The following is a 22915-nucleotide window of genomic DNA, read 5'->3' as shown; positions in this document are numbered from 1 at the left end:
TCCAGATCACTGGTTCTGAACAGGAAGGCATCTTCTAATTAGAAGCTCGCCTCATGCATTTTTCTCTCTATTTACTTATTCCTCTCATGAAAACGGAGCACATATTCTGATATCGCAATTGATAGTGCAAGTCACTTTTCCTTTCTGGTATCTGCCTACTTAGAGGTCAGTGACCTAATTTTCTTTGTAATGTACTGTAGTCTTTCTTTTATTAATTAATTACTTTACATCCTAACCACATTTTGCCTTCCCTGCTCTCCTCCTAGTTTCTGCTTCTCTTCTTCTTTTGCTTCTTTCCCCCTTCTTTTTTCTACAGAACAGGGAATGCCTCCCGTGGATATCAATCCTCCTCTCAAGACAACTTATAGAACATGTCATAATCTTTAAATAGAAATGCAGCTCCCAGCAACAGAGGCTGCAATCTTCAGGCTTGTTTCTGATTGGTTGAGTATATTTATTGCCAGAGATTTTGGTTTCTTTTCTTCAGTATCAAAGATTTTGAACACAAGTGACACTATACCCAGTGAAACACTATCCTGAAGATGGCTGCCTTCAGGAAATAGAGTCTCATATTCACACAATGACTCTGGCAGAGTAGACATTCTCAGGCTATGGATATTACGCATAAATGGATTGTTGTGTTTAGGGATCCTATCGCCACTTAATGGTTTACTAGGATAAATGCAGAAACTCAAAATGCACTATATTCATTATGAACAATGTGACAATTTGTTCTGGAAAAGGCGCAAACTAAAAGGTACAGGGGAAAGGATGTACATATCAAAGTCCAACGGAGACAAGTTGCACACTTCCAAGGATAATCACTTTGTGGAACTTCAAAGAACATTCAAATATCCTAGCTACTTTGGATGTTACCCAGGAAATGTTTGCATTTGTCACACTAACGTGTGAGAACTGGTGTGCATTTTCACTGAGGATCGGTTATATAGGCTCTGGGTGGTTGCATGATTGGCTTCACACACATTTGCTGCTAATTTCCAGAGCAAAAACAAATACTCATTGTAGATAACACCAAGTAACAGAAAACATCTGGATAGACTGAGAACCAGTGATCTGAACATATAAAAATACTCTTACAAAGCAGAACGTTATAGGGTGTCTGAGATTATCTTCTAGGGGTTATTCACAAAGCTGTCCAGAAGGAAGCTTTTCTTGGACCAATTCTTGCTTTGAGTAATCCAGGATTTCTTTCATCACAATGGTCAATGACAAAATATTAAAATACCTTTTAATTTATCTTTCTTCTTGTTTTAAGGAAGATGACAATCTCAACTAAATTCTAAGTCCATAGTAGGAATTCATGCACATGTTTTAGTAGATGAAATGAATAGATGTAACTTCAATTTTTAAGAGTTTTATAGGTCCTGCTTTCCAGTGTCCTCAGGGCAAAGACATCATGAGAGTCAGCTTTGTCTTCTTTGAAATGCAAGTGACCCTTCTTTAAAAGGGAACAAGAATACCTTGGCAGGGAAGAGAGAGGCAAAGATTAAAACAGAGACTGAAGGAACACCCATTCAGAGCCTGCCCCACATGTGGCCCATACATATACAGCCACCCAATTAGACAAGATGGATGAAGCAAAGAAGTGCAGACCGACAGGAGCCGGATGTAGATCGCTCCTGAGAGACACAGCCAGAATACAGCAAATACAGAGGCGAATGCCAGCAGCAAACCACTGAACTGAGAATAGGACCCCCGTTGAAGGAATCAGAGAAAGAACTGGAAGAGCTTGAAGGGGCTCGAGACCCCATATGTACAACAATGCCAAGCAACCAGAGCTTCCAGGGACTAAGCCACTACCTAAAGACTATACATGGACTGACCCTGGACTCTGACCTCATAGGTAGCAATGAATATCCTAGTAAGAGCACCAGTGGAAGGGGAAGCCCTGGGTCCTGCTAAGACTGAACCCCAGTGAACTAGACTGTTGGGGAGGGGGCGGCAATGGGGGAGGGGTGGGGAGGGGAACATCCATAAGGAAGGGGGAGGGGGGAGGGGATGTTTGCCCGAAACCGAAAGGAATAACACTCGAAATGTATATAAGAAATACTCAAGTTAATAAAAAAAAAAAAAAAAAAAAAAAAAGAAAGAAATGCAAGTGACCCTGCCCATCCTGTTTTCATGGTCTTTTGGACAATTAGACATTTGTTCCTAGTACTCAAGATTCAAGTGCACACATGAAATGGGTTTTCTTCATGGGACAAAGTGGAAGAGACTTGATTGTAGTGAAGTCCACTCTTTACCTTGCTCACCAGTGACCTTCTCACTCATTTATTGAATAGTCTCAATAACAGAACAAAGGAACATTTGAAAGAGAATCATGCCCATGTCAGGACTTGCTTCTGTCAACAGTGAGGAATGCACCACAGTCTGAGTATGAGAATCTCTGACTTATTGGGAATCATACTTTACACTCTATGATATTTCTGTTCCTTCTGTCTCACATCAGATGTCTGAAAGTAATTATTCAAGAATTCAAAAATTTATTTTTTAATCAGCTTATTACGGGGTTCCTTCTACTATTAAGCCTTTATGTGGCAGCAAACCCCTAATACTGTGAAGACTTCCTTGTGATGTGACAGATTAAGGTCAGTGTCATTAACACACTTCCAGATTGATGCTGCCAGCCTGATGATCACAGAAAATGGCAAATTTCCTCAGCACAGGGGAAGAGGCAACAAGGATTTGTCACACTAGATCACTGTGCCCATCCATTGGCAGAATGGTGAAATACTCTGATATAGATGCATGTGGAGAAATGAGGCTAAATGTCTACACAGGTTTGGAGTTCAAGATTAGAATGGAAGTCAAATGTTCTCTGTCATTTCTCTGTTATTGATGCACTCTATGGACTTTGCTAAGTCTATTTACAACTTAGGGTCTCTGTGCATTTCTAACTGGAAGAGAAATACACAAACACTCAACAAATGGTTACCGAGCACTCTCGATGTCAGGGCGTGCTCTGATTTTGCAGATACAACATGGTGATTGAAATATATATATATATATATATATATATATATATATATATATATATATGTCCTTTACTTTAGTAGTAACCTTATAATTTCTTCAACTGCTTATAGATAATAAATATTAGTTTATTCCCTAGGACAAAGGATATTAGAATGTTAGCATCAGTTCTTGTACATTACAGCTGCGTGTGAGTTATAACCATTTGGTTTGTATAAATGTGTGTGTGTGTGTGTGTGTGTGTGTGTGTGTATGTATGTATGTGTGTGTGTTGTATACCTGCTGCTATCAGTGTTTGCATATATACATATTGGTAAATATACATATGGAAGGAGGAGGTTTCTGGGGGTTTTTTGTTTTTTGTTTTTTTGGTTTTTTTTTCATATTCCTCTATTAGTTTCCTTGTTTTATGAGACTGAGTCTGTCACTGAAACTGAAGCTCATTGATTCAGGGATTCTGGCTAACCAATATATTCCAAGAAACTGTGTGTCTCTAGCCCCTGACATGCACAGAGGATACAATAGTATGCTGCCATGTGCAGCTTTTACACAGCCACTATGCATTCAAATACAGTGTTCCATTATTGTGACTCAGGTACCTTACTCCCTGACACCCATTTGTGATTAGCAAGATGCCTGTTACCTTAGTTAATGCAAATTCCTGGACCCCATTTTAGATATGCAATTAATCTGCAATATATGCAGCTCCATAAAAATGAAGACTGGCCCTTTGTGTCTATTGATCCCTCTGATACAACCATTATCTCTAGATACTTAAGAGAAATCCTTTGTATATATAAGGTTACTGCTAAGACCCATGCTGGAGCTGTTAATAATGTTCTTTATTTTCATTAGTTTATTAATAATGAGACTTAGACACTGTCTTCAAATTCACATAACAAATATTCATTCGAAATATACCAAGGCCAAAGTTGCATTAATAAAGTTTCCCACATAGAAGCAGGATTTCAGTTTTCATCCATTTTAGTCATGAGAAACCTAATTCACCATGCCTTGTCCTAAGAATCATCTCTCTCTAACTCAAGCACTTGTCTCAGTCTACTTGTCCTGGATCTCTCTTCACAACAATAATAACCCTGTTCTTTCCTGAGCCTACTGTGCTAACTTTCTAAGGTTTGCATAACAAAATATCACAAACAAAATGATTTGAAAAACATAAATAAATTTTGTAGACCAGAAGTTTGACATTAAGATACAACATGCTAGGCGTCTTCTGAGATCCTTCTATCTTGCAGACGACTATTTGCTAGCCTTTTTGATGATTTTATTTTATATGATGGTATCAGAAATTGAGGAAATAATTTCAGAAGCATCTGATTCTTCTCCAATTTTGAGACGAGGTCTTAAAGAATAAGAGTGGTAGACTCCGGAGTGGTTGCCTCAATGGATAAAATGTACTTGACTTGTGACTTAGTTAGGTGATCTATTGCTGTGATAAAAACACCTTAATGAAAAACAACATAAGGAGGAAAGAGTTTATTTCTTCAAATGATTTGTAGCACACCAGAGAAGTCAGGGCAGGAACTCAGGAAGCAAGAAGCAGGGATTGATACATAGGCCATCAAGGGATGCTGCTTACTGACTTGTTCTTGGTGGTATGCTTAGCTTGTTTTCTTATGTACCCTGTGGATCAATTGTATCACAATCGTCAAACGTTAGGGTCTGGCCATGTAAATCATTAATCCGGAAAAAAATCAATTTTATGGAGGCTTTTATTTATTCAATTTTGTCTCCCTCCACTCAGCTTATGTCAAATTAATATTAGATCTAATTAATTGAGTACCCAAGATAGATCACAAGAACCCACAGGAAAGCGGCAGAATTCCTGTAATTCCTGTGCTTTGCAGGAAGAGACACAGAACCCCAGAACTGGATTGCTACTTCAATTGGGCACACTGTGTCACATCAGACTTATGGATTCACCTTCACTCAGTAAAGAAAGCAGGGACAAATAAATTGAAGAAGACATGTAATATATAACTCCAGAAACTATGTTCCCATGAATCCACACACATGGTGGTTCACATCCTTAAAACCATATGTGCACACATATGCACATAACATATATGCATATACATATGCAAAAAAAGAGCACTGTATTTTTCACATGGTACCTATAAATATTCAGAAATGAGACACCAAGATAAATGGTTATCTCTATTTATGATGAGGCCACATATAGGAAAATATGACACAGCTAATCCTTCCACTAGTATGTTAGTTTATTAATAATAGTATAATAGAAGAGATATTTGTGTTTACTATGCACCAATATACATAATCTTCTTCACTCTTTTAATCTTAGGAAATCATCCTAAAGGTCAAAAATCAGATATTTGTGGAGAAGACACCTTCAGAGGACAAATAGGGAGCAAGAAATATTTACTTTGGTCCTGTATATGCAATGTGCTATTATATTCTTTTTATAATTCTTACAAAGAGCTGTATCAGGATTTAAGGTAAGTGATAAAATTTTCATGTAGGATATTAAAGCCAGGCCTGGATGATGAACTGATGCTCTAAAGTTCACATAGGTAAGTCTTATTGGAAACCTGAGTTTACCATTAAGGAAAGTTGAATCAATAATTTCTGTTCTAGACATATAGCTTGGTTTTCATGCAGATGTCATGATGTCTGGAGCGGAGCTATTCCTGAATCTGTTGCCTGCCTGTGGATCCTGTTCCTCTAACTAGGCCACCTTGGCTGACCTCAATGGGGAAGGATGCACCTAGTCCTGCAGTGACTTAATCTGCCAAGGTAGAATGATTCCCAGGTGTAGCGTTCCCCTTCTCAGAGGTGATAGGAGATCTGTGTGAAGGGGGAACTGGAAGGAAAGGGGAGCTGATATTGGGATGTAAAGTGAATAAATAAAATGATGAAAATAATAATTTCTTTTCTTGATAATTATTCTAAATGTCTGGATTTGGCAAGATGGAACTCATGCCATCCCCAGATGGCCTGATCTTGACAGGAAAAAAAATTGTCTGAAAGAAGGTAGTTGTTTGCAATGTAGTTGATACAGTATATAACAAGATGACATAGTTAGAAGATCTACCTGGAATTAGGAGAATAAAAAAATATGGTGGTATAATGATATAACTTGATCTAACAGTATTAGTGATAGTGATAGCCTCACATTGAAAAGGGGGTAGGGCAAGTTCCGTGAAAAATAGTCTCTAACAGGTAAGTCATAAAAAAAACCATGGACATACATATGGAATGAAATCTAATTTAAGAGCAGGAATCCAGGACTGTAGACAAAGTTAACAGGTATAGACTTTATGTAAGATCTTGTCTTCCACTCCTAGCACTGAGAAAACAAAACAAAACAAGAAGAAAACCTATCTGTGTACATTAGAGAGAACATGGATATCAAGAACAACAAACACAAACAACATCAAAAACAAAAATCGCTGAAAGGTCTTTTATCTTCAGGAACATGAGAACTTGACCAAATACAAAGCTAGATGTTTGAAGACTAGGGATTCAAGCATTTAAATACACGGGTAAAGTGCATGATTGTTTGAATGTTAAATGTTTCCCCACAGGCCAATCTGTTTTAACAGTTTGTCCCCAGATAGTGGCATCATTTTACAATATTGTGAACCGTTTAATAGCTTGAGCCTAGGTAAAAGAAATGGAAGACTAAGGATGGGCTTTAAAATGTTATAACCTCAGCTTTCATAATTCTAGAAGTGTTGTGTAGGTTGCTGTGGGACAAAGCCATCCAGTCTTTCTCAGTTACGACCTCTGTGAACCCTGTGACTTTCAAGGCATGGTACTCCCATGGTGCAATAGTGGCACAACGTTATGAGAGTAAACAATGACTTTGAGGTTTAATTTAAGCCTGTTCCACAAGAGAGCATACATGCATCCTACTAAAAATCTAGCATATGGTTAGGCAGTCTTGTGGCCCCAAAAGTAAGCCTAAAACTATTATTCTGTTAATGGGAAATGTCGTTAAAGGAATGGCAGTTACTACAAAAACTGAAAACTGGCTAAAATGCAGAAAATAAGTAACTGGGAGTACTCAGTCAAAAATGGGATATGTGTATTACTCAAATCCCCAGAGCTTATGAACCATTATAAAACATGGGAGAGAAAGACTGTGAGGACTAGAGGTTATAGATGATGTAAAGGAGATAGTCTTCCTGATATGATAAGATTACTGAAGTCATTAACTCGAACAGCTGAAGTTGTTTGCACAGGTATTGCATAAAATCAATAGGAACTCATGGGGCTCAGACCCCTATGGCTTATGTGGGGAAGGGAAAGTCATTTTCTTTATAGATAAAGACATTGGCATTGTGACAAAACTCCGCTCGATATCTTTTGATTATTTGGGAAGTTGGAAACAGTTGTTGGAGGTGGAAATAGATCTTGGAAAACTAATGGGAGAATAAAGTTATCTAATTGCATTGTGTGAACATTTTTATGTATTAATAAAATATTACATTTAGAACATTTCAAAGTCTCGTCTTATCTCCTGGCCATAATTTGTTTTCTGCAGACATAATGTCACCAGTTGCCTCAGGATCTATCACTGTAGATTCTTCATAATCATGTACTTGATCCCTTCAACTTTAAGGCAGAATAATGAACCAGTCCTCGATTTAGTTGTTTCCCGTGTGGTAGGTAGTCACAGCAGCAAAGACGTAACTAACACAAAATAGATAATAAGACTGACTGGATCTATTACAGGATCATCAATTGGCCTTCTTGAAATTCTAAAATGACTGACAGTTCTTCTAGGGATGAAATCTAGAATTCTGACTTGAATTGCAAGATGCTGTATCAGATTACACTCTTATAATCTGTTGACACTACATCACATCCTGACCCTTTAGTTTCTTGTTTTCTGTATTACTCTCATGGTTCAGGTGGGCCTGCATTACAGCATAAGCTCTACAAGAATCAGTAACTGTGTCCTTCTTCTCAGTACCTCTCAGACTTATCATTTACATTTCTCTGAATACTCCAATAGGATCTTATATTTCCCTCCCCTTAACATATATCACAGGTGAAGGCACTGTCTGACTTCCTATAAAATATTGGCTTTGAAACATATCTGTCGAATGAATGAATCAGCATAGAATTGAACTCCAATACCTTCTTTCTCTGCTGAAGACAATATTTTTCCAGATACTCTTTTGAGATTGAACCTGTAGGTAGTAATCAAGTGCCAGAAGCTGTAAAATAGTTGTCCACATGAACTAAGAACTGGTTGTGTCCTGCTGTCCTCAATTGTCCTGTCAAAATTCAATAAAGCAGACTCACCAAGTCTCTTACTTGGCAATTCTCTGAGCACATCAAGCTTCTGCAGTGTTTGTAAGAAAGAAAAAAATCACTATTTTCCAACTAATTTAGATGGGATATTTTCTTCTTTGCCTGTCTTCTCTGAGTTCTTATCCCTCAGAGGACTCTTCTTCCAGGTGCTTCTAATTTGCAGGTGTCCCTTGTGCTGAAGGTGGAGCTTTAAGTGACAGTAAAGTCTTTTGCAGGACTGCAGTAACAGCCCTTAATGCTCCAGCACTGAGATTGTTCTACCTTCCTGGGTTGCTCCTGGATGGGTTGCTAAGCAACATGCCTATTTGCCTGGAAATGGGCTGAGGCTATACCAAGTTTGTTGAACAAGGACAGTGGAAACAGTTTCTCGGGGCTTCAATACTTATAAATTTAGTCTCCTGTTTATGATTCCATCTTTATTACCTTTCAAAACTATATGCCTTCTAGTTCCAGTCTTCCTTTATTTGGGATATGGGCTACATTTATTGCAACTGTTCTCTTATTAACTTGTACAAAGTAAAGATTTGTCTCTAACTTTTCTATTAAATGCTATTTATCTATTTGTTTATTTTTATTTATATGTTTGTGCCACCTGTTCCTTCATTAAAAATTCCTCACCCATTTCCCCCCTTCTTCTCAGAGCCCCCCCCAAGAACCACCCACCCCTGGGACATCCAGTCGCAGTAGGTCCAAGTACATTCTCTCCATGAGCCCCAACCAGGCAGTTCAGTTACGGGAAGGGGATCCAAAGGCAGGGAACAGAGTCAGTGACAGCCCCCATTACAATTGTTAGGGGACCCACATGAAGACTAAGCTGAATATCTGCTACAAATATATAGGAGGACTAGTTCCAGCCCATACATGCCTTTAATGGGTGTGTCAATCGTTGTGAAAGTTATCTTCTTGTGGTGTCTTTGACCCCTCCACCTTGTTAAATTTTATGCCCGACTATTCCACAAGAATAGTCTGGAGCACCACATGATTTTTTGTGAGACTCTAAATCTGTTTCCATAGGCTATTGGATAAAGCCTCTCAAGTGACAGTTATGCTCGACTCCTGTCTGCAAGCAATGCATCATTAATAGACTCAGGGATTGGCTTTCTTACATGAGATGGGAGAGAGACCAGCTACTAGATTAATCTTTATCCATGCACACTTTGTAGGCAAGAAAATTTGGGGGTTGAAGGTTTTGTGGGTGGGATGGTGTTCCCCTCTCTCTACTGGAAGTCCCACCTGGTTACAGTAGGTGGCCAGTCCTGTCTCCATATCCCCTGATGGTAGGAATCTCAGCTAAGGTTACCCCTAGAGATTCCCTGGAAACTTCCCTATTGCACATCTTCAGCTAGTCCCAGAGATGTTCCCCATCAAATGCCATTCTCATTCCCAGCCCTTCTCCACTCTCCCTCTCCCCACACTTCGTCCCCATCCTAGTTCCCTCTTCACTTAGCTCACTTCTCCCACTCAGTTCACTTCATCCATCTAATCTTTCCTGAATGAAATTCAATTCAGTGCTTTAATTGAAAGGCTTTGGAATGGCCCACAGATACAACTAAGGACATCATTGGAAAATGATTTCCAGTCTTTGAAGTGGCCCATTCAAAGCTAACCTCTATGTTTTGTACCACTGAACACTAGACAGCTTTTGACAATACTAATTCCTTTTTGTAAGGAATAGGGAAGAATTCTAAGCAAAGAGATAGCCAATGACAATTTGGCAAGGCAGAAGTGATTATGCTCAGATGAAAGATGAGGATACTGAAGTATATGGGAATCAAATAGCCATCAATTAGAATCCTAATTACAAAAGATGTCACCAAGAAATCTTTAGGTCTCAGAGCCATTATGTCTAAGTATTTAGTATTTATCTTAAACTGTCAAATTGAATCTAGCTTACTTTAGGTGCTCGGATTTCTTTACCTGTATGTATGATGGCAATAATGACGATTTTCTTAGGGATTTCTAAGGATTAAATAAGATACCTATCAAGTACCTTAGACATCACAGCTGCTTGTAAAGTTATGCTTTTTTTCTTCTTTGGTCAGTGTGTAGAGAATCCCATTTTATGAAACCTAGCTGACTCACAGTAAACCCTATAAAGCTTGAGAGTGCTGGTAAGTTATTTTAACTTATTTTTTTATTTGTATTTTATGTGTGTACTTCAATGTCCATGTACAGGAGTTTTGTATTACACTTGTGTGCAGAACAGAGGATAGCTTGTTGATATTGGTCCTTAATATTTTACCCTGGGGTTCCTAGAGATTAATTTTCTGTCATTAGTCATGGTGGCAAACAAGTAATTGGGATAACAGTGGTATTTATATTCCCCTTTCAAGAATGTTCATATGTTAAGTGACACTGTTGTAAATATCTCAAAACCTGGATTATATAGTGTCTTCATTCGATCTCTCAAAGTTTTAATGCTTTGGAAAAAGAAAAAGAAAAAGAGGGAATGTTTATGTTATGACCAACAATGCTAATTCTGTGACTTTGGGAACCATGAGATATAAATTGTAAGAATTAATAGTGTAATAGCAGTTAGTTGATTGATGTTGACATCCTCACAGAGTCCCTGTCTATAGATGGCAAGGATTCTGTATCCTGTATTTTAAAGATGCCTACTGACTATATCTGATTATATAGGATGAGCCTGAAGTGTGTGTTCTGGAGCCTTGAATCAGGTGGATCTGCATCCATATATAATATTGAAATCGGAGAAAGTATCTAATTCATCAAAGGCTCTTTCCTTATTTCATGTCTTTAGAGACAAGAGGAAACTTTTCATCTCCTGACTTCAGTTTACCCATGCCACTACACACAGCCTTCCAATTTCAATCCCTTGGTATTGTTCTTTCTCAGAAAAGAGTGACAGACACAGTAATGGTGTTTTGTCATAGATGAGGATGCCCTTCCTGGATGCTGGAGAAGGAGCAAGAAATACATCTGGGCTCTGAGCCAGAGAGCACTCTTCCAGATGGTGAACCTGCCCTAGACAGTCTGCTCATTTTGGGCTCCTGCTGAAACTATGATTCTGGTGTTAGAGCATTTAGGACTCTCCTTGACTCTGGCTTGTGGAGGAGCTTAGTGATTCCATGGTAAAGAAGTGGTGTACACAACTTTCAGATTTTGGTCAATTCCTTCAGGTCATATTACTGTACATCTTATTTGAATTTACCAAGGCAGGGAATGTTGATTTGTGTAGTTAAGAACCACAGTTTTAGACAATGAGAGATTATAATACTACTATTATTTGTGGAAAAACAGGCAAAGCATGTTTTAAGGTTAAGTTGATAATAAGATTCAAACTCTTATATTGCCATGGAGTTAAGTAGCCCGCCATGTTATGCACATCAGTGCTCTCTTAACAAACAGAAATACTATGCTTCATTACCTAATGTGGGGCAATGGGAACTGATTAATTTGTGAGAGTTCTGTTATCATGAATGGGATTAATGGTTTTCTTGAGGAGACTTGTAAGAATGTCCGTTACTCCTTCACTGTGTGATGACATGTAGGATATACTATCTAAAAGAAGCATTCCATCCCCACACCAGACACCAAATCTACTAATGTCTTATCTTGAACTTTAATTTTTCCCCATGGATGAAAAATATATTTCTATGGTTAATAGTTACTCAATTTGGCTATTGTTTATAGCTTGTTACATGTACTAATACATAGGTAGACTGCAAGGAAGTCTGTAGTATTCTACTTTGTCTATAAAGTGACCTGAAATGATTATAGCTTTTATTGTATTAATATGCACTGCTTTCTAAATTGTATGTCATTTATTTACCAAATAGATAGGCTTCTTACATGCCAGTTTGTCTCAGATTCTTTAAAATTACTTAATTCTCATAACAACCAGGTTAGAGAGCCTATTAAGAATATCCTTTCTACAGAAGAAATTGAATCAGAGAGAGTCTAAATATACCATTTAAGCTCCACAGCGAATAAATAGCAGAGCTCCAGGCTTGCTTTCAACGCTAAGTCAGCACTTCTAGCTACTGTTCTGAATCCTCTGTGATTTTTCTCATGTTAAGAATATTGTCAAGTAGTTGGTAAAATTGTTAACCTGGAAATCAGAAAATATTAATTCTGTTTCTGGTTTTGTAGGCAATTGATAATGCAAGAAAAAAATCTATCACTTGGGTGAAACCACTAAGTTCAGAATCCTTTTGTGCACCAACAAAATATCAGGTGACATTATAATTAATTGGTAATTATGTACCGTATGTTAACACTGTGTAATTAACCAATGCAGTATTTATAATCATCCTCTAATTTATAAGATGACTATAATTTTCTCACTTACTCAGGTATGTGACAAAGTTAGACCATTTTTCTCGTGCTGCCCAAGACTTGTGGGAATGGCTAGACTGAGAGAACACAGACATCTTTTATAATAGCAACACCCAAACTTAGACTTTCAGATCAGCAATTCTCACATTCAAGCCATATCTCAAAATTTTATCAAAGCACTTCTTCTTTATCCTTGAGCAGAATGGTTCCATTTTGAAGTGTGACCAAGACTGGAGAGCTTCAGTGATAGCACAGATTGTGTTTCATTGGGGAAAAGAGCATTTGAAGATGTCCTCCCAGTAAGAAATCTAGGCTTTGAAGATCAGATACTAACTCAGAGAGAAATTCTACTTGTAATACTTAGCACCAATTTGCTTCTGCCAAGGAATGTAAGGAATTTTTTTCTTTTGCACTTTTCGCAATCTCCCCTGATATATCATGCCCTCCCTTGTACTGGGCTTGTGAGTTAGACTCTCTCTACCTCTTAGATAATACCATGTTTTTATTTTTTATCCTCTTTCCCAGTCACTGATTTTTGATGCAATTATCCTTTATTTAGATACTACTTTCAAAGAACAAATTAATGTAATGGATTTGGATCTAGAACATGTTGATTTTTTATTAAGGTAATCATACTAACATTCCTATCAACTGGTCCATACTTTAATAAACAAGGATAGAGGTAAAGATGCCAAATAAACTACATGGATTGATATGTTGTCTTAGAACAAATTGTGCTTCAGCCAGTCAAAAGGGAACTAAAGTGTAGTGTAAAATTGGTCAGAGATACTGACTCAAGTTTTGCAACATGCAGAATGTTTAAGAGTAACTTAAAGGATCATAGAGATGTTGCTCAAAAGTGTATATATATATATATATATATATATATATATATATATATATATATATACACATGTAATGGTACATGTTTGTTATGGAAAAGACCAAAGCTTTTATATCTCCCAAAGACATACACAACTATGTAAATAAAAATTTATATTTCCTTCAGCATTTACTATCTGAAAAGTCTGTATAACAAAAGTGAGATGACTTCCTTATCCTTGGTTTATGTCAAACACATTGCATACTTTCATTCTTGATCTGTAAGTTTATTGAGTAGGAAAGGTTTGGCAAGACAAGATGGTGTACTTGTCTCAGTATCGTGCTTTGTCTCAGTATTTGGAAAGATCAGGTGCTGGAGGAGAAAGAATGGCTGTGCTTGTAAATGCAGCCCTTGACTCTGATTTGGAAGGAGCAGCACCAAGATAGTAAAGGTTCTACAAGCACTCATTTCACTCAAGAATTTTTAGGTCAATCAGTCAGTAGCTGCTGATTCCATACAAGTGGAAGGAAGAAAATAACCTTCCCTCAAGCTGAGATCACTATCACCATAAAGAAATCTGACTGATTCATAGTTGCAAAAATTCCTTTGAGTTACATGATGATGATGAAAGAAGAAGAAGAAGAAGAAGAAGAAAAAGAAGAAGGAGGAGGAGAAGAAGAGGAAGAAGATGATGATAATGGCAGAAAGGAACAGGCCGGGGATGATTGCAAAGAATGAATACAAGCCCTTGCCTGTGCTTTGGGTAATTCATTAGCTGAAATTCCACAAGGTAGATTCTTGTACTGGTTAGGTGATTAGCCTAGGTGACCTTTCATTTTGAAATAATGAAAATGGCACTAAGCTCATAGTCAGTTATAAAAACTGAAAAATACCTTTTTGCATAATTCCTCATTGCTGAAATTTGAAAGATATTGAAATGTTCCTTTAATACTAAGTATCCTTTTTGTATAGGTGTAGTTGTGTGTTTATTTCTTAATAAAGTAACTATTTTTATCCTAATAATATATATTTCTTTGAATTCTCTTGACAGTTATTAATAATGTAGCATCTAATTTCTTTACTGGTATTTTTTCAAGAATATTTTACTCATTCCTTTATCTTCTAACTTGAATTTATTTTATTTTATTTTAATTTTAATTTTTAATAAATAACTGGTAACCTGATGAATACTATTTTTAAGTAAAAACATAGTTTATTGATTAAAATATTTATCTAGGCTATTGTCATTTATTCAAAATATTGTTTTATTTTTTAATACTAATAATTTTCTTTTTATCGGACAATTTTCATTGACCATGAATAATAGCACATCCGGATTAAAACTTTTATTGGTTATTTTATTTATTTACATTTCAAATGGTATCCCCCTTCCCAGTTAACAGATCGATTTTATCCAATTACAGTTAATATTGTCTTCCTAAGAAGTTTGTGTTGCTGTCTATTTATGTAGCTGGCTATTTTGATTTTCTCCTTTATTGTCTTAATTTTTTTTTCTCCTCTAGTAATTGGTAAGTGCTTTGTTCTGCCTCTATGACATTAACAGTTATTTACTCTTCTCACTTTTGTGCTTTGACATCTTCTCTTGATCATTTATCACCATCTAGTGGATCCATATTTATATCATGATCATTTTCTTCTTAGAGAAAAGTGAATAGAATAAATTATGAATCATTAAGATAATTTTATTTTAGTTTATACAACCAATGAAGGAACAACATATTAGAGATTTTATTATTCTACTAGAATAAACTCAAAGTATGATTGTTTTTGTGTTTGTTAGTTTTACAGACCAACATTTCTTCCACATTGCAAGATGTAGTCTCTATATAACTATTTTAATCTCTGAAGAGAGAATTACTGTTAGTGTGACCCTCTCCTTGCCCTCTACTTTAAAGAGGGCAGATATGCCATGGTCTAGAATTTTCCAATGATTTTATTTGATAGCTAATTAATGGTTTTCTGTGGTTTCCATGGTGATGACATGCTTTGCTGCCAAGCCTTATCCAAATGGGCATTCTGTTCACTCTTGTGTCTTAGCATCAGCATATTAATCAGAGGCTGTAGGTCCTCAGTTGCTGCATCAAATTGGTAAGAAACTAATTGAATTAAAATTTCACACAAAGGCTTCCGGATTTTTTTCCTCACATTTAGAAGGGACATTTTTAGGTCAAAAGGCCCAGAGTTACACTGAAGCCAGAGACAATGGAACTTTACAGAATTGCTTTGTACCATCTGTGCAAAGTGTTTTTCTCTTCCCTTACAATAGAGTGTAGTGATTCAATTTTTCCTCTTGAAATTTCCTATATTTCCATAACCTTTCAACACCAAGCACTAAATGTATCTCCAAGATGAAATGACTGACTCAGTATTTCCAAGGTAAAGGGGAATTGGCTCTTTGCACACCTACCTTTGGTAAAGACTGATGAGGACCTTCTACTGAAAATCCTAATGCCATTGTGATAAGGATGTGAGACAGTACTGTTCTGAAGATGAGGACTGACTAGCAACCTTCCAAGCTCTGCACCTTGCGAAAAGATTTCAGTTAAGAGTTAGGAAATCCTTGGAAGTTGGAGGTAAAGGAGAAAAGAAAATGAACTTCAGGTAGTCAGTCTGAAAACTGTTTTGTTCATGACGATTGTAGATAGTTGTTTCTATTTTTCCTGTAGAATTCATATTCTTACTCCTTTAGAAAGGATTTAATTTGAAAATGAATCTTTTATAAGTTGTTATTGTGGCTAGTCACATATTTGTGTTTTGTTTTCACCCTTCATATGGTCACCATGTTTCTTCTACTAATTTAACTTCTAAATATTTTCTAACATTGACAGTGGACCTATTCTTTCTATACAGTCTTTATTTTTCAGACTGCCAAGCAGAGTCATAGCTTCCTTAGGACTCCTCTTAGCATACCTGACTCCATCAAGACACTCACCTTGGTGTTCTGCAAATACGTGTATATATAATGTGAATGGCATAAAATATGGATTTTTAACAGTATTTATATTTTTGACATTTTCATTCATTTACTAGATGTTTAAAATTTGTTTCATAAGTGCCTGGATCTGTTTATGCTCTGGTGATATTCTATAATGCAATTTTCGACATAAAGGATTTTTCAAATAAATGAACAAGTGACTCTTTCAAAAGCCGACGTCTGAAAACCTATACATGTTGTAGGCAGCACAAAATGTAAATGTATGCTAATTCGTACCAAAATGAGAATATTAAAACTTTAATATGCTGTTTTAGGAAAAACTTTTTTCTCTCTCCTCACTTTCATTTCTATTAATCAGAAAATTCTCCTTTTATCAATGGAAGCCCTCCCTTTATACTTTCAACTATCATGGATGGGTGTGCTGGTCACACGAGATCTAGGCTGCAGAAAAGGATACTATAAAGGATGCATGAAAGCACATAATAGAAGTCAAGTCAGTGTGTGCTGGGGGGTGGGGAATGGGTAAATTATGGACTGATATCCAATCATCAGCTAGCTTTTATAACATAACCTGAGATAAGACTGATACCTTCTCTTTGGTGAAAGCAGCACTCTCAGAGCATGGAACATGGAGCTAAGCAGTTTCTTGTTTAGGGAAGTAATCAGTGAACACTGATGACTTAGACCAGAGAACCTCTGTTTTCTGTTGTACACTTTGATGACTCTGCATTTTACTCCAAATATACAAATGAGGTCCAGATGTCAGAAAAATGCCTCTTGCAAGTAACACTACTAAGACTGACAATGTCCTCCCAAATGTTCACAAGAACTTTGGGATATGCCTGCCTTCTTGAGTCTCTCATTTTACTAAACACAACTCCTTCACAAGAAGGGGTAGTATTTATACTGTGTATATATGTGTGACAAGGCCTTGATGCATGTTCACTTGTGCTTGTGAATTACAAATTAATCCAAAAGAAATTTAAATGTAGAAAACCTTATATACTCCCATATACTCCAAAATTTCTACTATTACGAATAACACTTGGTCACGGGTAATACTCAAATTAAAACTATCTCTACTAGGAAAACATTTCTGAACAATAGAATACTGTGTTTCTTTGTGGAGAAAGTAGGTGTAACTTTTTTGTTCACACAGTCAAATGAATCATTAAACACAATTTTGGAAAAAGAAATCTTTTACCCTTTGGTAAATATTTTTGAATCACAAAATACTGAAGTGTTCAGAAAGCTAAGAAAAAAAAAGGCATAAGAAGATCAGATTCAAACTCTTATGAGGCAGTTATTATGGGGCTATTCATGAGCATGCTGTTTCCTTTTGACCCTGATTTCTAAGCTACGTAGTTTGAAGAGCTAATATTTATGGTTATTGTTTGTTCTAGAATTGTGTCAGTTTATTTTATTCCCACCCCACCTATGAACCATTTATCACTAGCTTCAGTTTATTGAGACGTAAAGAAGCCATATGGGTAATATTGCCGTGTCGTAGCCCCCCACCCCCACCCCCAGCAGAGTGTCAAAAGAATCACAAAGAATTAAGCATAAAAGGGAAGAAATCTTAGCGAAGAAATATCTTCTTTATCTACGTCCATTTCCTCTCACAAGGAAAAATGGCAGTGTCAGAGGTACATTACATATATCTCTTTCTCTCTCTTTTAGTGTTTAATCTTAGCACCTGCACAGCAGAGGTCTTTACAATTCATTGCATATGATCTCCCCTTCTCCCCCCCTCTACACAGCACCTGATGCCAAAGAAGCCACCAACTCAAAGCTTCACAAAATTCTGAGATCCTTCTTCGTGACAGAATATAGAAGTAAGAGACATGCCCCACGGTTTTATACAGTTGCTAGAACACTTTAGCTTTCAACAAATGAAGTGTTTTCCTCCTTTCCTTTGAATACTAATTACATTTTACAAATCTGTTTGTGTGTGTGTGTGTGTGTGTGTGTGTCTTTTCTTTTGTTTTACTTTGTTTTATTCTGTTGTATTTGTACAACAGAAGGGAAAGTCCATGGCAAAGGGTCCCGGGTTAGCAGAGTTTGGCTGTCATCTGGTCAGACTGTTTGAGGATCTCAGTGTTGTAGAGGTCCAAGGCATGATTCACCCTGATAATCTCACTGTTGGTCAGCTTCAGGCGGTGCTTCAGCATACAGGAAAACAAGTCCAGCTGGGGTTTTCCTGGGGCCACAGGAGGGGCCAGGCGGTTAATTCGGTCCCGAATGTCCAACATGAGAAGCATCACGGATGAGGAGGAATAGAACTGGCCACCCTGTGTATAGGATTGATTCACCTGTTGCACGGCACTTCGTAAGAGGTCAGCATTGAACCTCAGGCTATACCCGAACACCTGCACATCGGAGATCTTGATGTAGAATTGCCTTTTGGAGGGATCTGACAGGTCCACCGGGCCCTGGCCAGTCTCATTGCGTAGGGTGGGTAGCCGAGTCCGACTACGTAGGTAGATATGGACAGTCTCGAAAAAAGTTTTCCACCGATTGCCCAGCAAGAGAGTCCAGTTGTAGCATTGGCTGTTTTGCAGACGGATCTTCTCCCAACGTGGGTAGCCAAATTCCCCAAAGGGCATGTTCCAGCCTTCTGAATGGCTCCCACTGAAGGGATTGACATAGACAAAGAACATAGGGTCCAGGCTGCTGTTTCGCATCTGGCAGATTCGCATGGACATGCCGATCACCATATGGATAAAGTCCATGCGGTTCTTGTTGCTCTTGAGAGTGAGGGACATGCGCTTGCGCCACCGAGGGTCAAAGAACGTATCCAGGCGAATCTCATTGCTGATGAAGGTAGTGTGGACATAGAGGCGTGAATCCATCTTCTGCAACAGGTACTTCAGTTCCAAGTCCTGGAAGTCCAGGTCGGTCTCAAAGCTGATGAACTGCTCACTCCTCTCAGAGTCCACGTTTTGTGGTTCACAGCGGCCTCTGTACAACTTGTAGCCCTTATTGCAGGAGCCACAGAGTGAGATGTTGGCCAGGCTGCACATGGCACAGCTGTTGTTCCCACCTATGATGCATGGGATAGGGCGCTGACACAGTGTGGTGCTACCATGGCACACACAACTCCTCTGGCTTTCCAGGAAGGTGCCCCAGAACCCATTCTCATTGCAGTAGAGAAGTGACTGGACCCTTGCAAGCCACTGCTGAATTGTCCTGTGAAAATGAAGAACAATGGAACATGTTAGCTACCATCAATAGGATTGTGAGGTACATCATACATGTAACCTCCCAAAGAATGAAAAGAGGAGGTTGGAATTATGGCTTCGTAAAAATTCTTGCCATGTATGTATGAAGATCTAAGCTTTAATCCTCAGTATACATGTAAAAAAAAAAAAAAAAAGGAGGCATGGTGGCCCACACTTTTAATCTCAGGTTTGGAAGGCAGATGCAGGAAGATCCCTGAGACTCACTAGCCAACCAGCCTAGCCCAGTTGGAAAGCCTTAAGGATAAGCAGGTTAAATATAAGAGAGAATGTAGATTAAATATCTATTAATAAATACATTGTCATGCCGGATAATGTCTTGAAGCTGTTATATCACTTTGTACTTTACACATCTAACAGTCTTTGTGAAAACATATAAAAAAGAGGCATTGGACTAATAGGACATTCATTCATCTCTATCTATTCTATTATACAATAGGTACTGAGAAATTTGACTTAGGGAATAAAGTTTCTAAGCACAAATACACTTTCTGGATGAGAACAAATCATGAAAAGTCTCACACGGGCAAGATTTGTGGAACTCTATGTTTTCTTTCTTTTCATTTGTATTTTTTTATGTCAATACCAGGGGATTCCCCACCTTCCATTGATGAAGTTATGGCATGCCCAACCCTGTCAACAAAAAAAAGCTTCATCGCACCATATTCTAGAATTCATGTAGCACTTCTTTTTTTTTTAAATGTATTTATTTTATGTATATGAGTATACTGTTTTGTTGTCTTCAGACACACCAGAAGAGGGCATCGAATTGCATTACAGATGGTCATGAGCCACCATGTGGTGGCTGGGAACTGAACTCATGACCATTGGAAGAGTAGTTAGTGCTCTTATCCACTGAGCCGTCTCTCCAGCCCTCATGTAGTACTTCTTCTTTTTTTTTTTTTTTTTGGTTCTTTTTTTTCGAGCTGGGGACCTAACAGGCCTTGTGCTTCCTAGGCAAGCGCTCTACCACTGAGCTAAATCCCCCAACCCATCATGTAGTACTTCCTATATGATCATATATCTATATGATTCTCCCAGTGGCACACTTTTGTAATATGCAATAAAAATATGTTATTCTGTTGTCCAGCATTCTAAATTCTCAATCGTGTGGCATTTCTATTGCAAATTATATCTCAAAAGCCCCTCCGCATTGCCCATCCATGATGTAAATGATACCAGTGTCTATACCCAGATTCCAGGCACTAAAATATTTTAATGAAGACAGATCCATGAACCATAAGAAGCAGCAGAAGAATAGATAAAAATATGTAAAGCTGTCAGCCCAGAGGCCTTTCATTTTTCCACGTTTCTTTGGAAGTCACCTCTTGGCTGTCCTCCATGCTACAAATAGCCCTGCATAGCTGTCTAGCAGTCTTTACCAGGCACAGGCATTTTTATGCCCAGCTTCTCACTTGAGCTTACCAACAACACCCAGACAATGACGTGAGATTCAGGCTTCTCCAGCAAATGGGTAAAATCCTGGCTTTTCTGTTCAGTGGGCAATTTCCTTAGCCTTCCCACTAACTCCTCCTACCACACAGGATTGTTGTAAGGATTAGCCAAATTTTTGTGTGAAATACCCTTTCAAATTTGGTAGGAATTAAGGGCTTAGTAAAACTCAGCTCTTATTCTCCCTGCAAAAGGATTATCAAGTTTATTTCATAAGAGTGAATACAGAAGCTCCAAGGCCAACTGATGAACCATATGATCATTAAGAAGTGAAGTCTCCTGACACATCAACCTTTCCTTGGGCATTATCTATCAGTCAGAATTTTTAAAACAGACTTAAATAAAATGTATTAAGACTACATGCAAGGTCTGTGATGACACAGATGATGATGATGATGATGATGATGATGATGATGATGATGACGATGGAGCTCATAATTCATATTCTTGCAGCACTATGAGAATGAGAAAAGAAGCTCATTTGCACCACACATCCTGTGCTTAGATGTGTTAGCCAACTGTCTGTTCTAGCAATTCTTTTGACTTACAATCACACAATCATAAATCCTCAAAGTCATTGGGGAGATAGGACAGTCTAAACAGAAGAGTATGAATATCGTTAATTCAAGCAGAACTGAAGTTAGGGCTAAAAAACAACAAAAACCAAACCCATCCTAGAACAGGGAGTGAGTCATTTCATCTCTTAAATCCTTGGTATTCTTTGCTAAAATGGGGATAATAAAGTCTGTCTCAAGAGGCTGGCACAGGGATGCTGTGATATATTTAAACTGCTGAGAAAAGCCTAAGATACAGCAATTATAAAAAAAAATGTAACAGTACACAGTGCTCATATCTCAGAGAATAAGCTCTTCCTTTGAAGGTCCTCAGACACTCTCTAGAATGCTCTGAAGTCTAAAAGAAGCCATTTTGTTGTAGCATTTGAAAATGGATACTGTTGAAATGGCTGCCTAGCTGACTTGGGATTTAAATGAGTTACTTATCAACTGAGAGAAATGGTGTCATAATTAGCTTCTTGAAACTCTCTACCTGTTTAATCCACAGAACCACCCCCCATCTAGTAAAAGAAAAAAAAATCCTGAAAACACCCCGAGGCATTGTGCTTAAACTGTTTGTCTCATTCCTACTCTCTCCTCTAGACTCTCAAGTTTAGCAGGCAGAGACTTTCTTCCTTCAGCACGTAGCACACAACCTAGCTAGCTTCATAAATGTTTGCTGAATGAATGAATGAAGAATATTAATATTTTCCTTCTTACATTTTATTAACAAAAAGGAAAAAATGAAAACGGACAACAAACTTCTCTCTGTCCCCTCAGGATAGCAGTATTAGTTTTCCATACCATCCACCCACACAGCCGCAGGCCTCCCTGGTCTCTGCTTCGTGAGACCAATCCTATTACAGCCTGGAGAACAGCAGGCCCAGCTTTCAGGAAACGGAGCAAGAATCATAATGAGCTGTGTGGCTCCCACCTCCCAAATCAGAACACTGAATATTGGGGTATGAGTCATCTGATATTTTTTGTGAGCTGCAGGGGCCCTCCACGCGGCTGCGATTGCGTGGTTACATCTGACAAGAGCTCTATTTCAAAATGTCTCTTTCAAATGGCCCACACTTGCCCCTGTCACTCGCTCTCCAAGTGACAGCACAGTACCCCATTTAGAGTGCTTCTGTTCCCATCTGCAAGGCATTCTATAACCCCGTAGAGCGCCCCCTTTCTCGTGTCTTATCTTTGGGACCCTTTGTAGGGACCTCAGCCCCCACTCCTCCTGTCAATGCTTCATTGTGGCGGCACTCTCAGAATCCTCAGTGGGGGAAATAAAAAGATG

The 22915-nt window shown here is 38.0% G+C and overlaps 1 protein-coding gene across 1 annotated transcript in view; it reads right to left on the bottom strand.

The window, feature by feature from the left end:
- Positions 1 to 17956: 17956 nt before the first annotated feature.
- Brinp1 (BMP/retinoic acid inducible neural specific 1) overlaps positions 17957 to 22915 on the bottom strand; it is a 190095-nt gene continuing 185136 nt past the window's right edge. Inside the window, exon 8 of the mRNA XM_032902854.1 lies at positions 17957 to 19568. Within this exon, the coding sequence (XP_032758745.1) occupies positions 18431 to 19568 (1138 nt within the window). The 3' untranslated portion in view covers positions 17957 to 18430. The remainder of the gene's footprint in view (positions 19569 to 22915) is intronic.

The sequence above is a fragment of the Rattus rattus genome, chromosome 1 (assembly GCF_011064425.1).
Source record: "Rattus rattus isolate New Zealand chromosome 1, Rrattus_CSIRO_v1, whole genome shotgun sequence".
In the NCBI taxonomy this organism is placed as follows: domain Eukaryota; kingdom Metazoa; phylum Chordata; class Mammalia; order Rodentia; family Muridae; genus Rattus; species Rattus rattus.
Note: the sequence above shows the minus strand (reverse complement) of the source record. Positions and strands in the feature narration are given on the sequence as shown.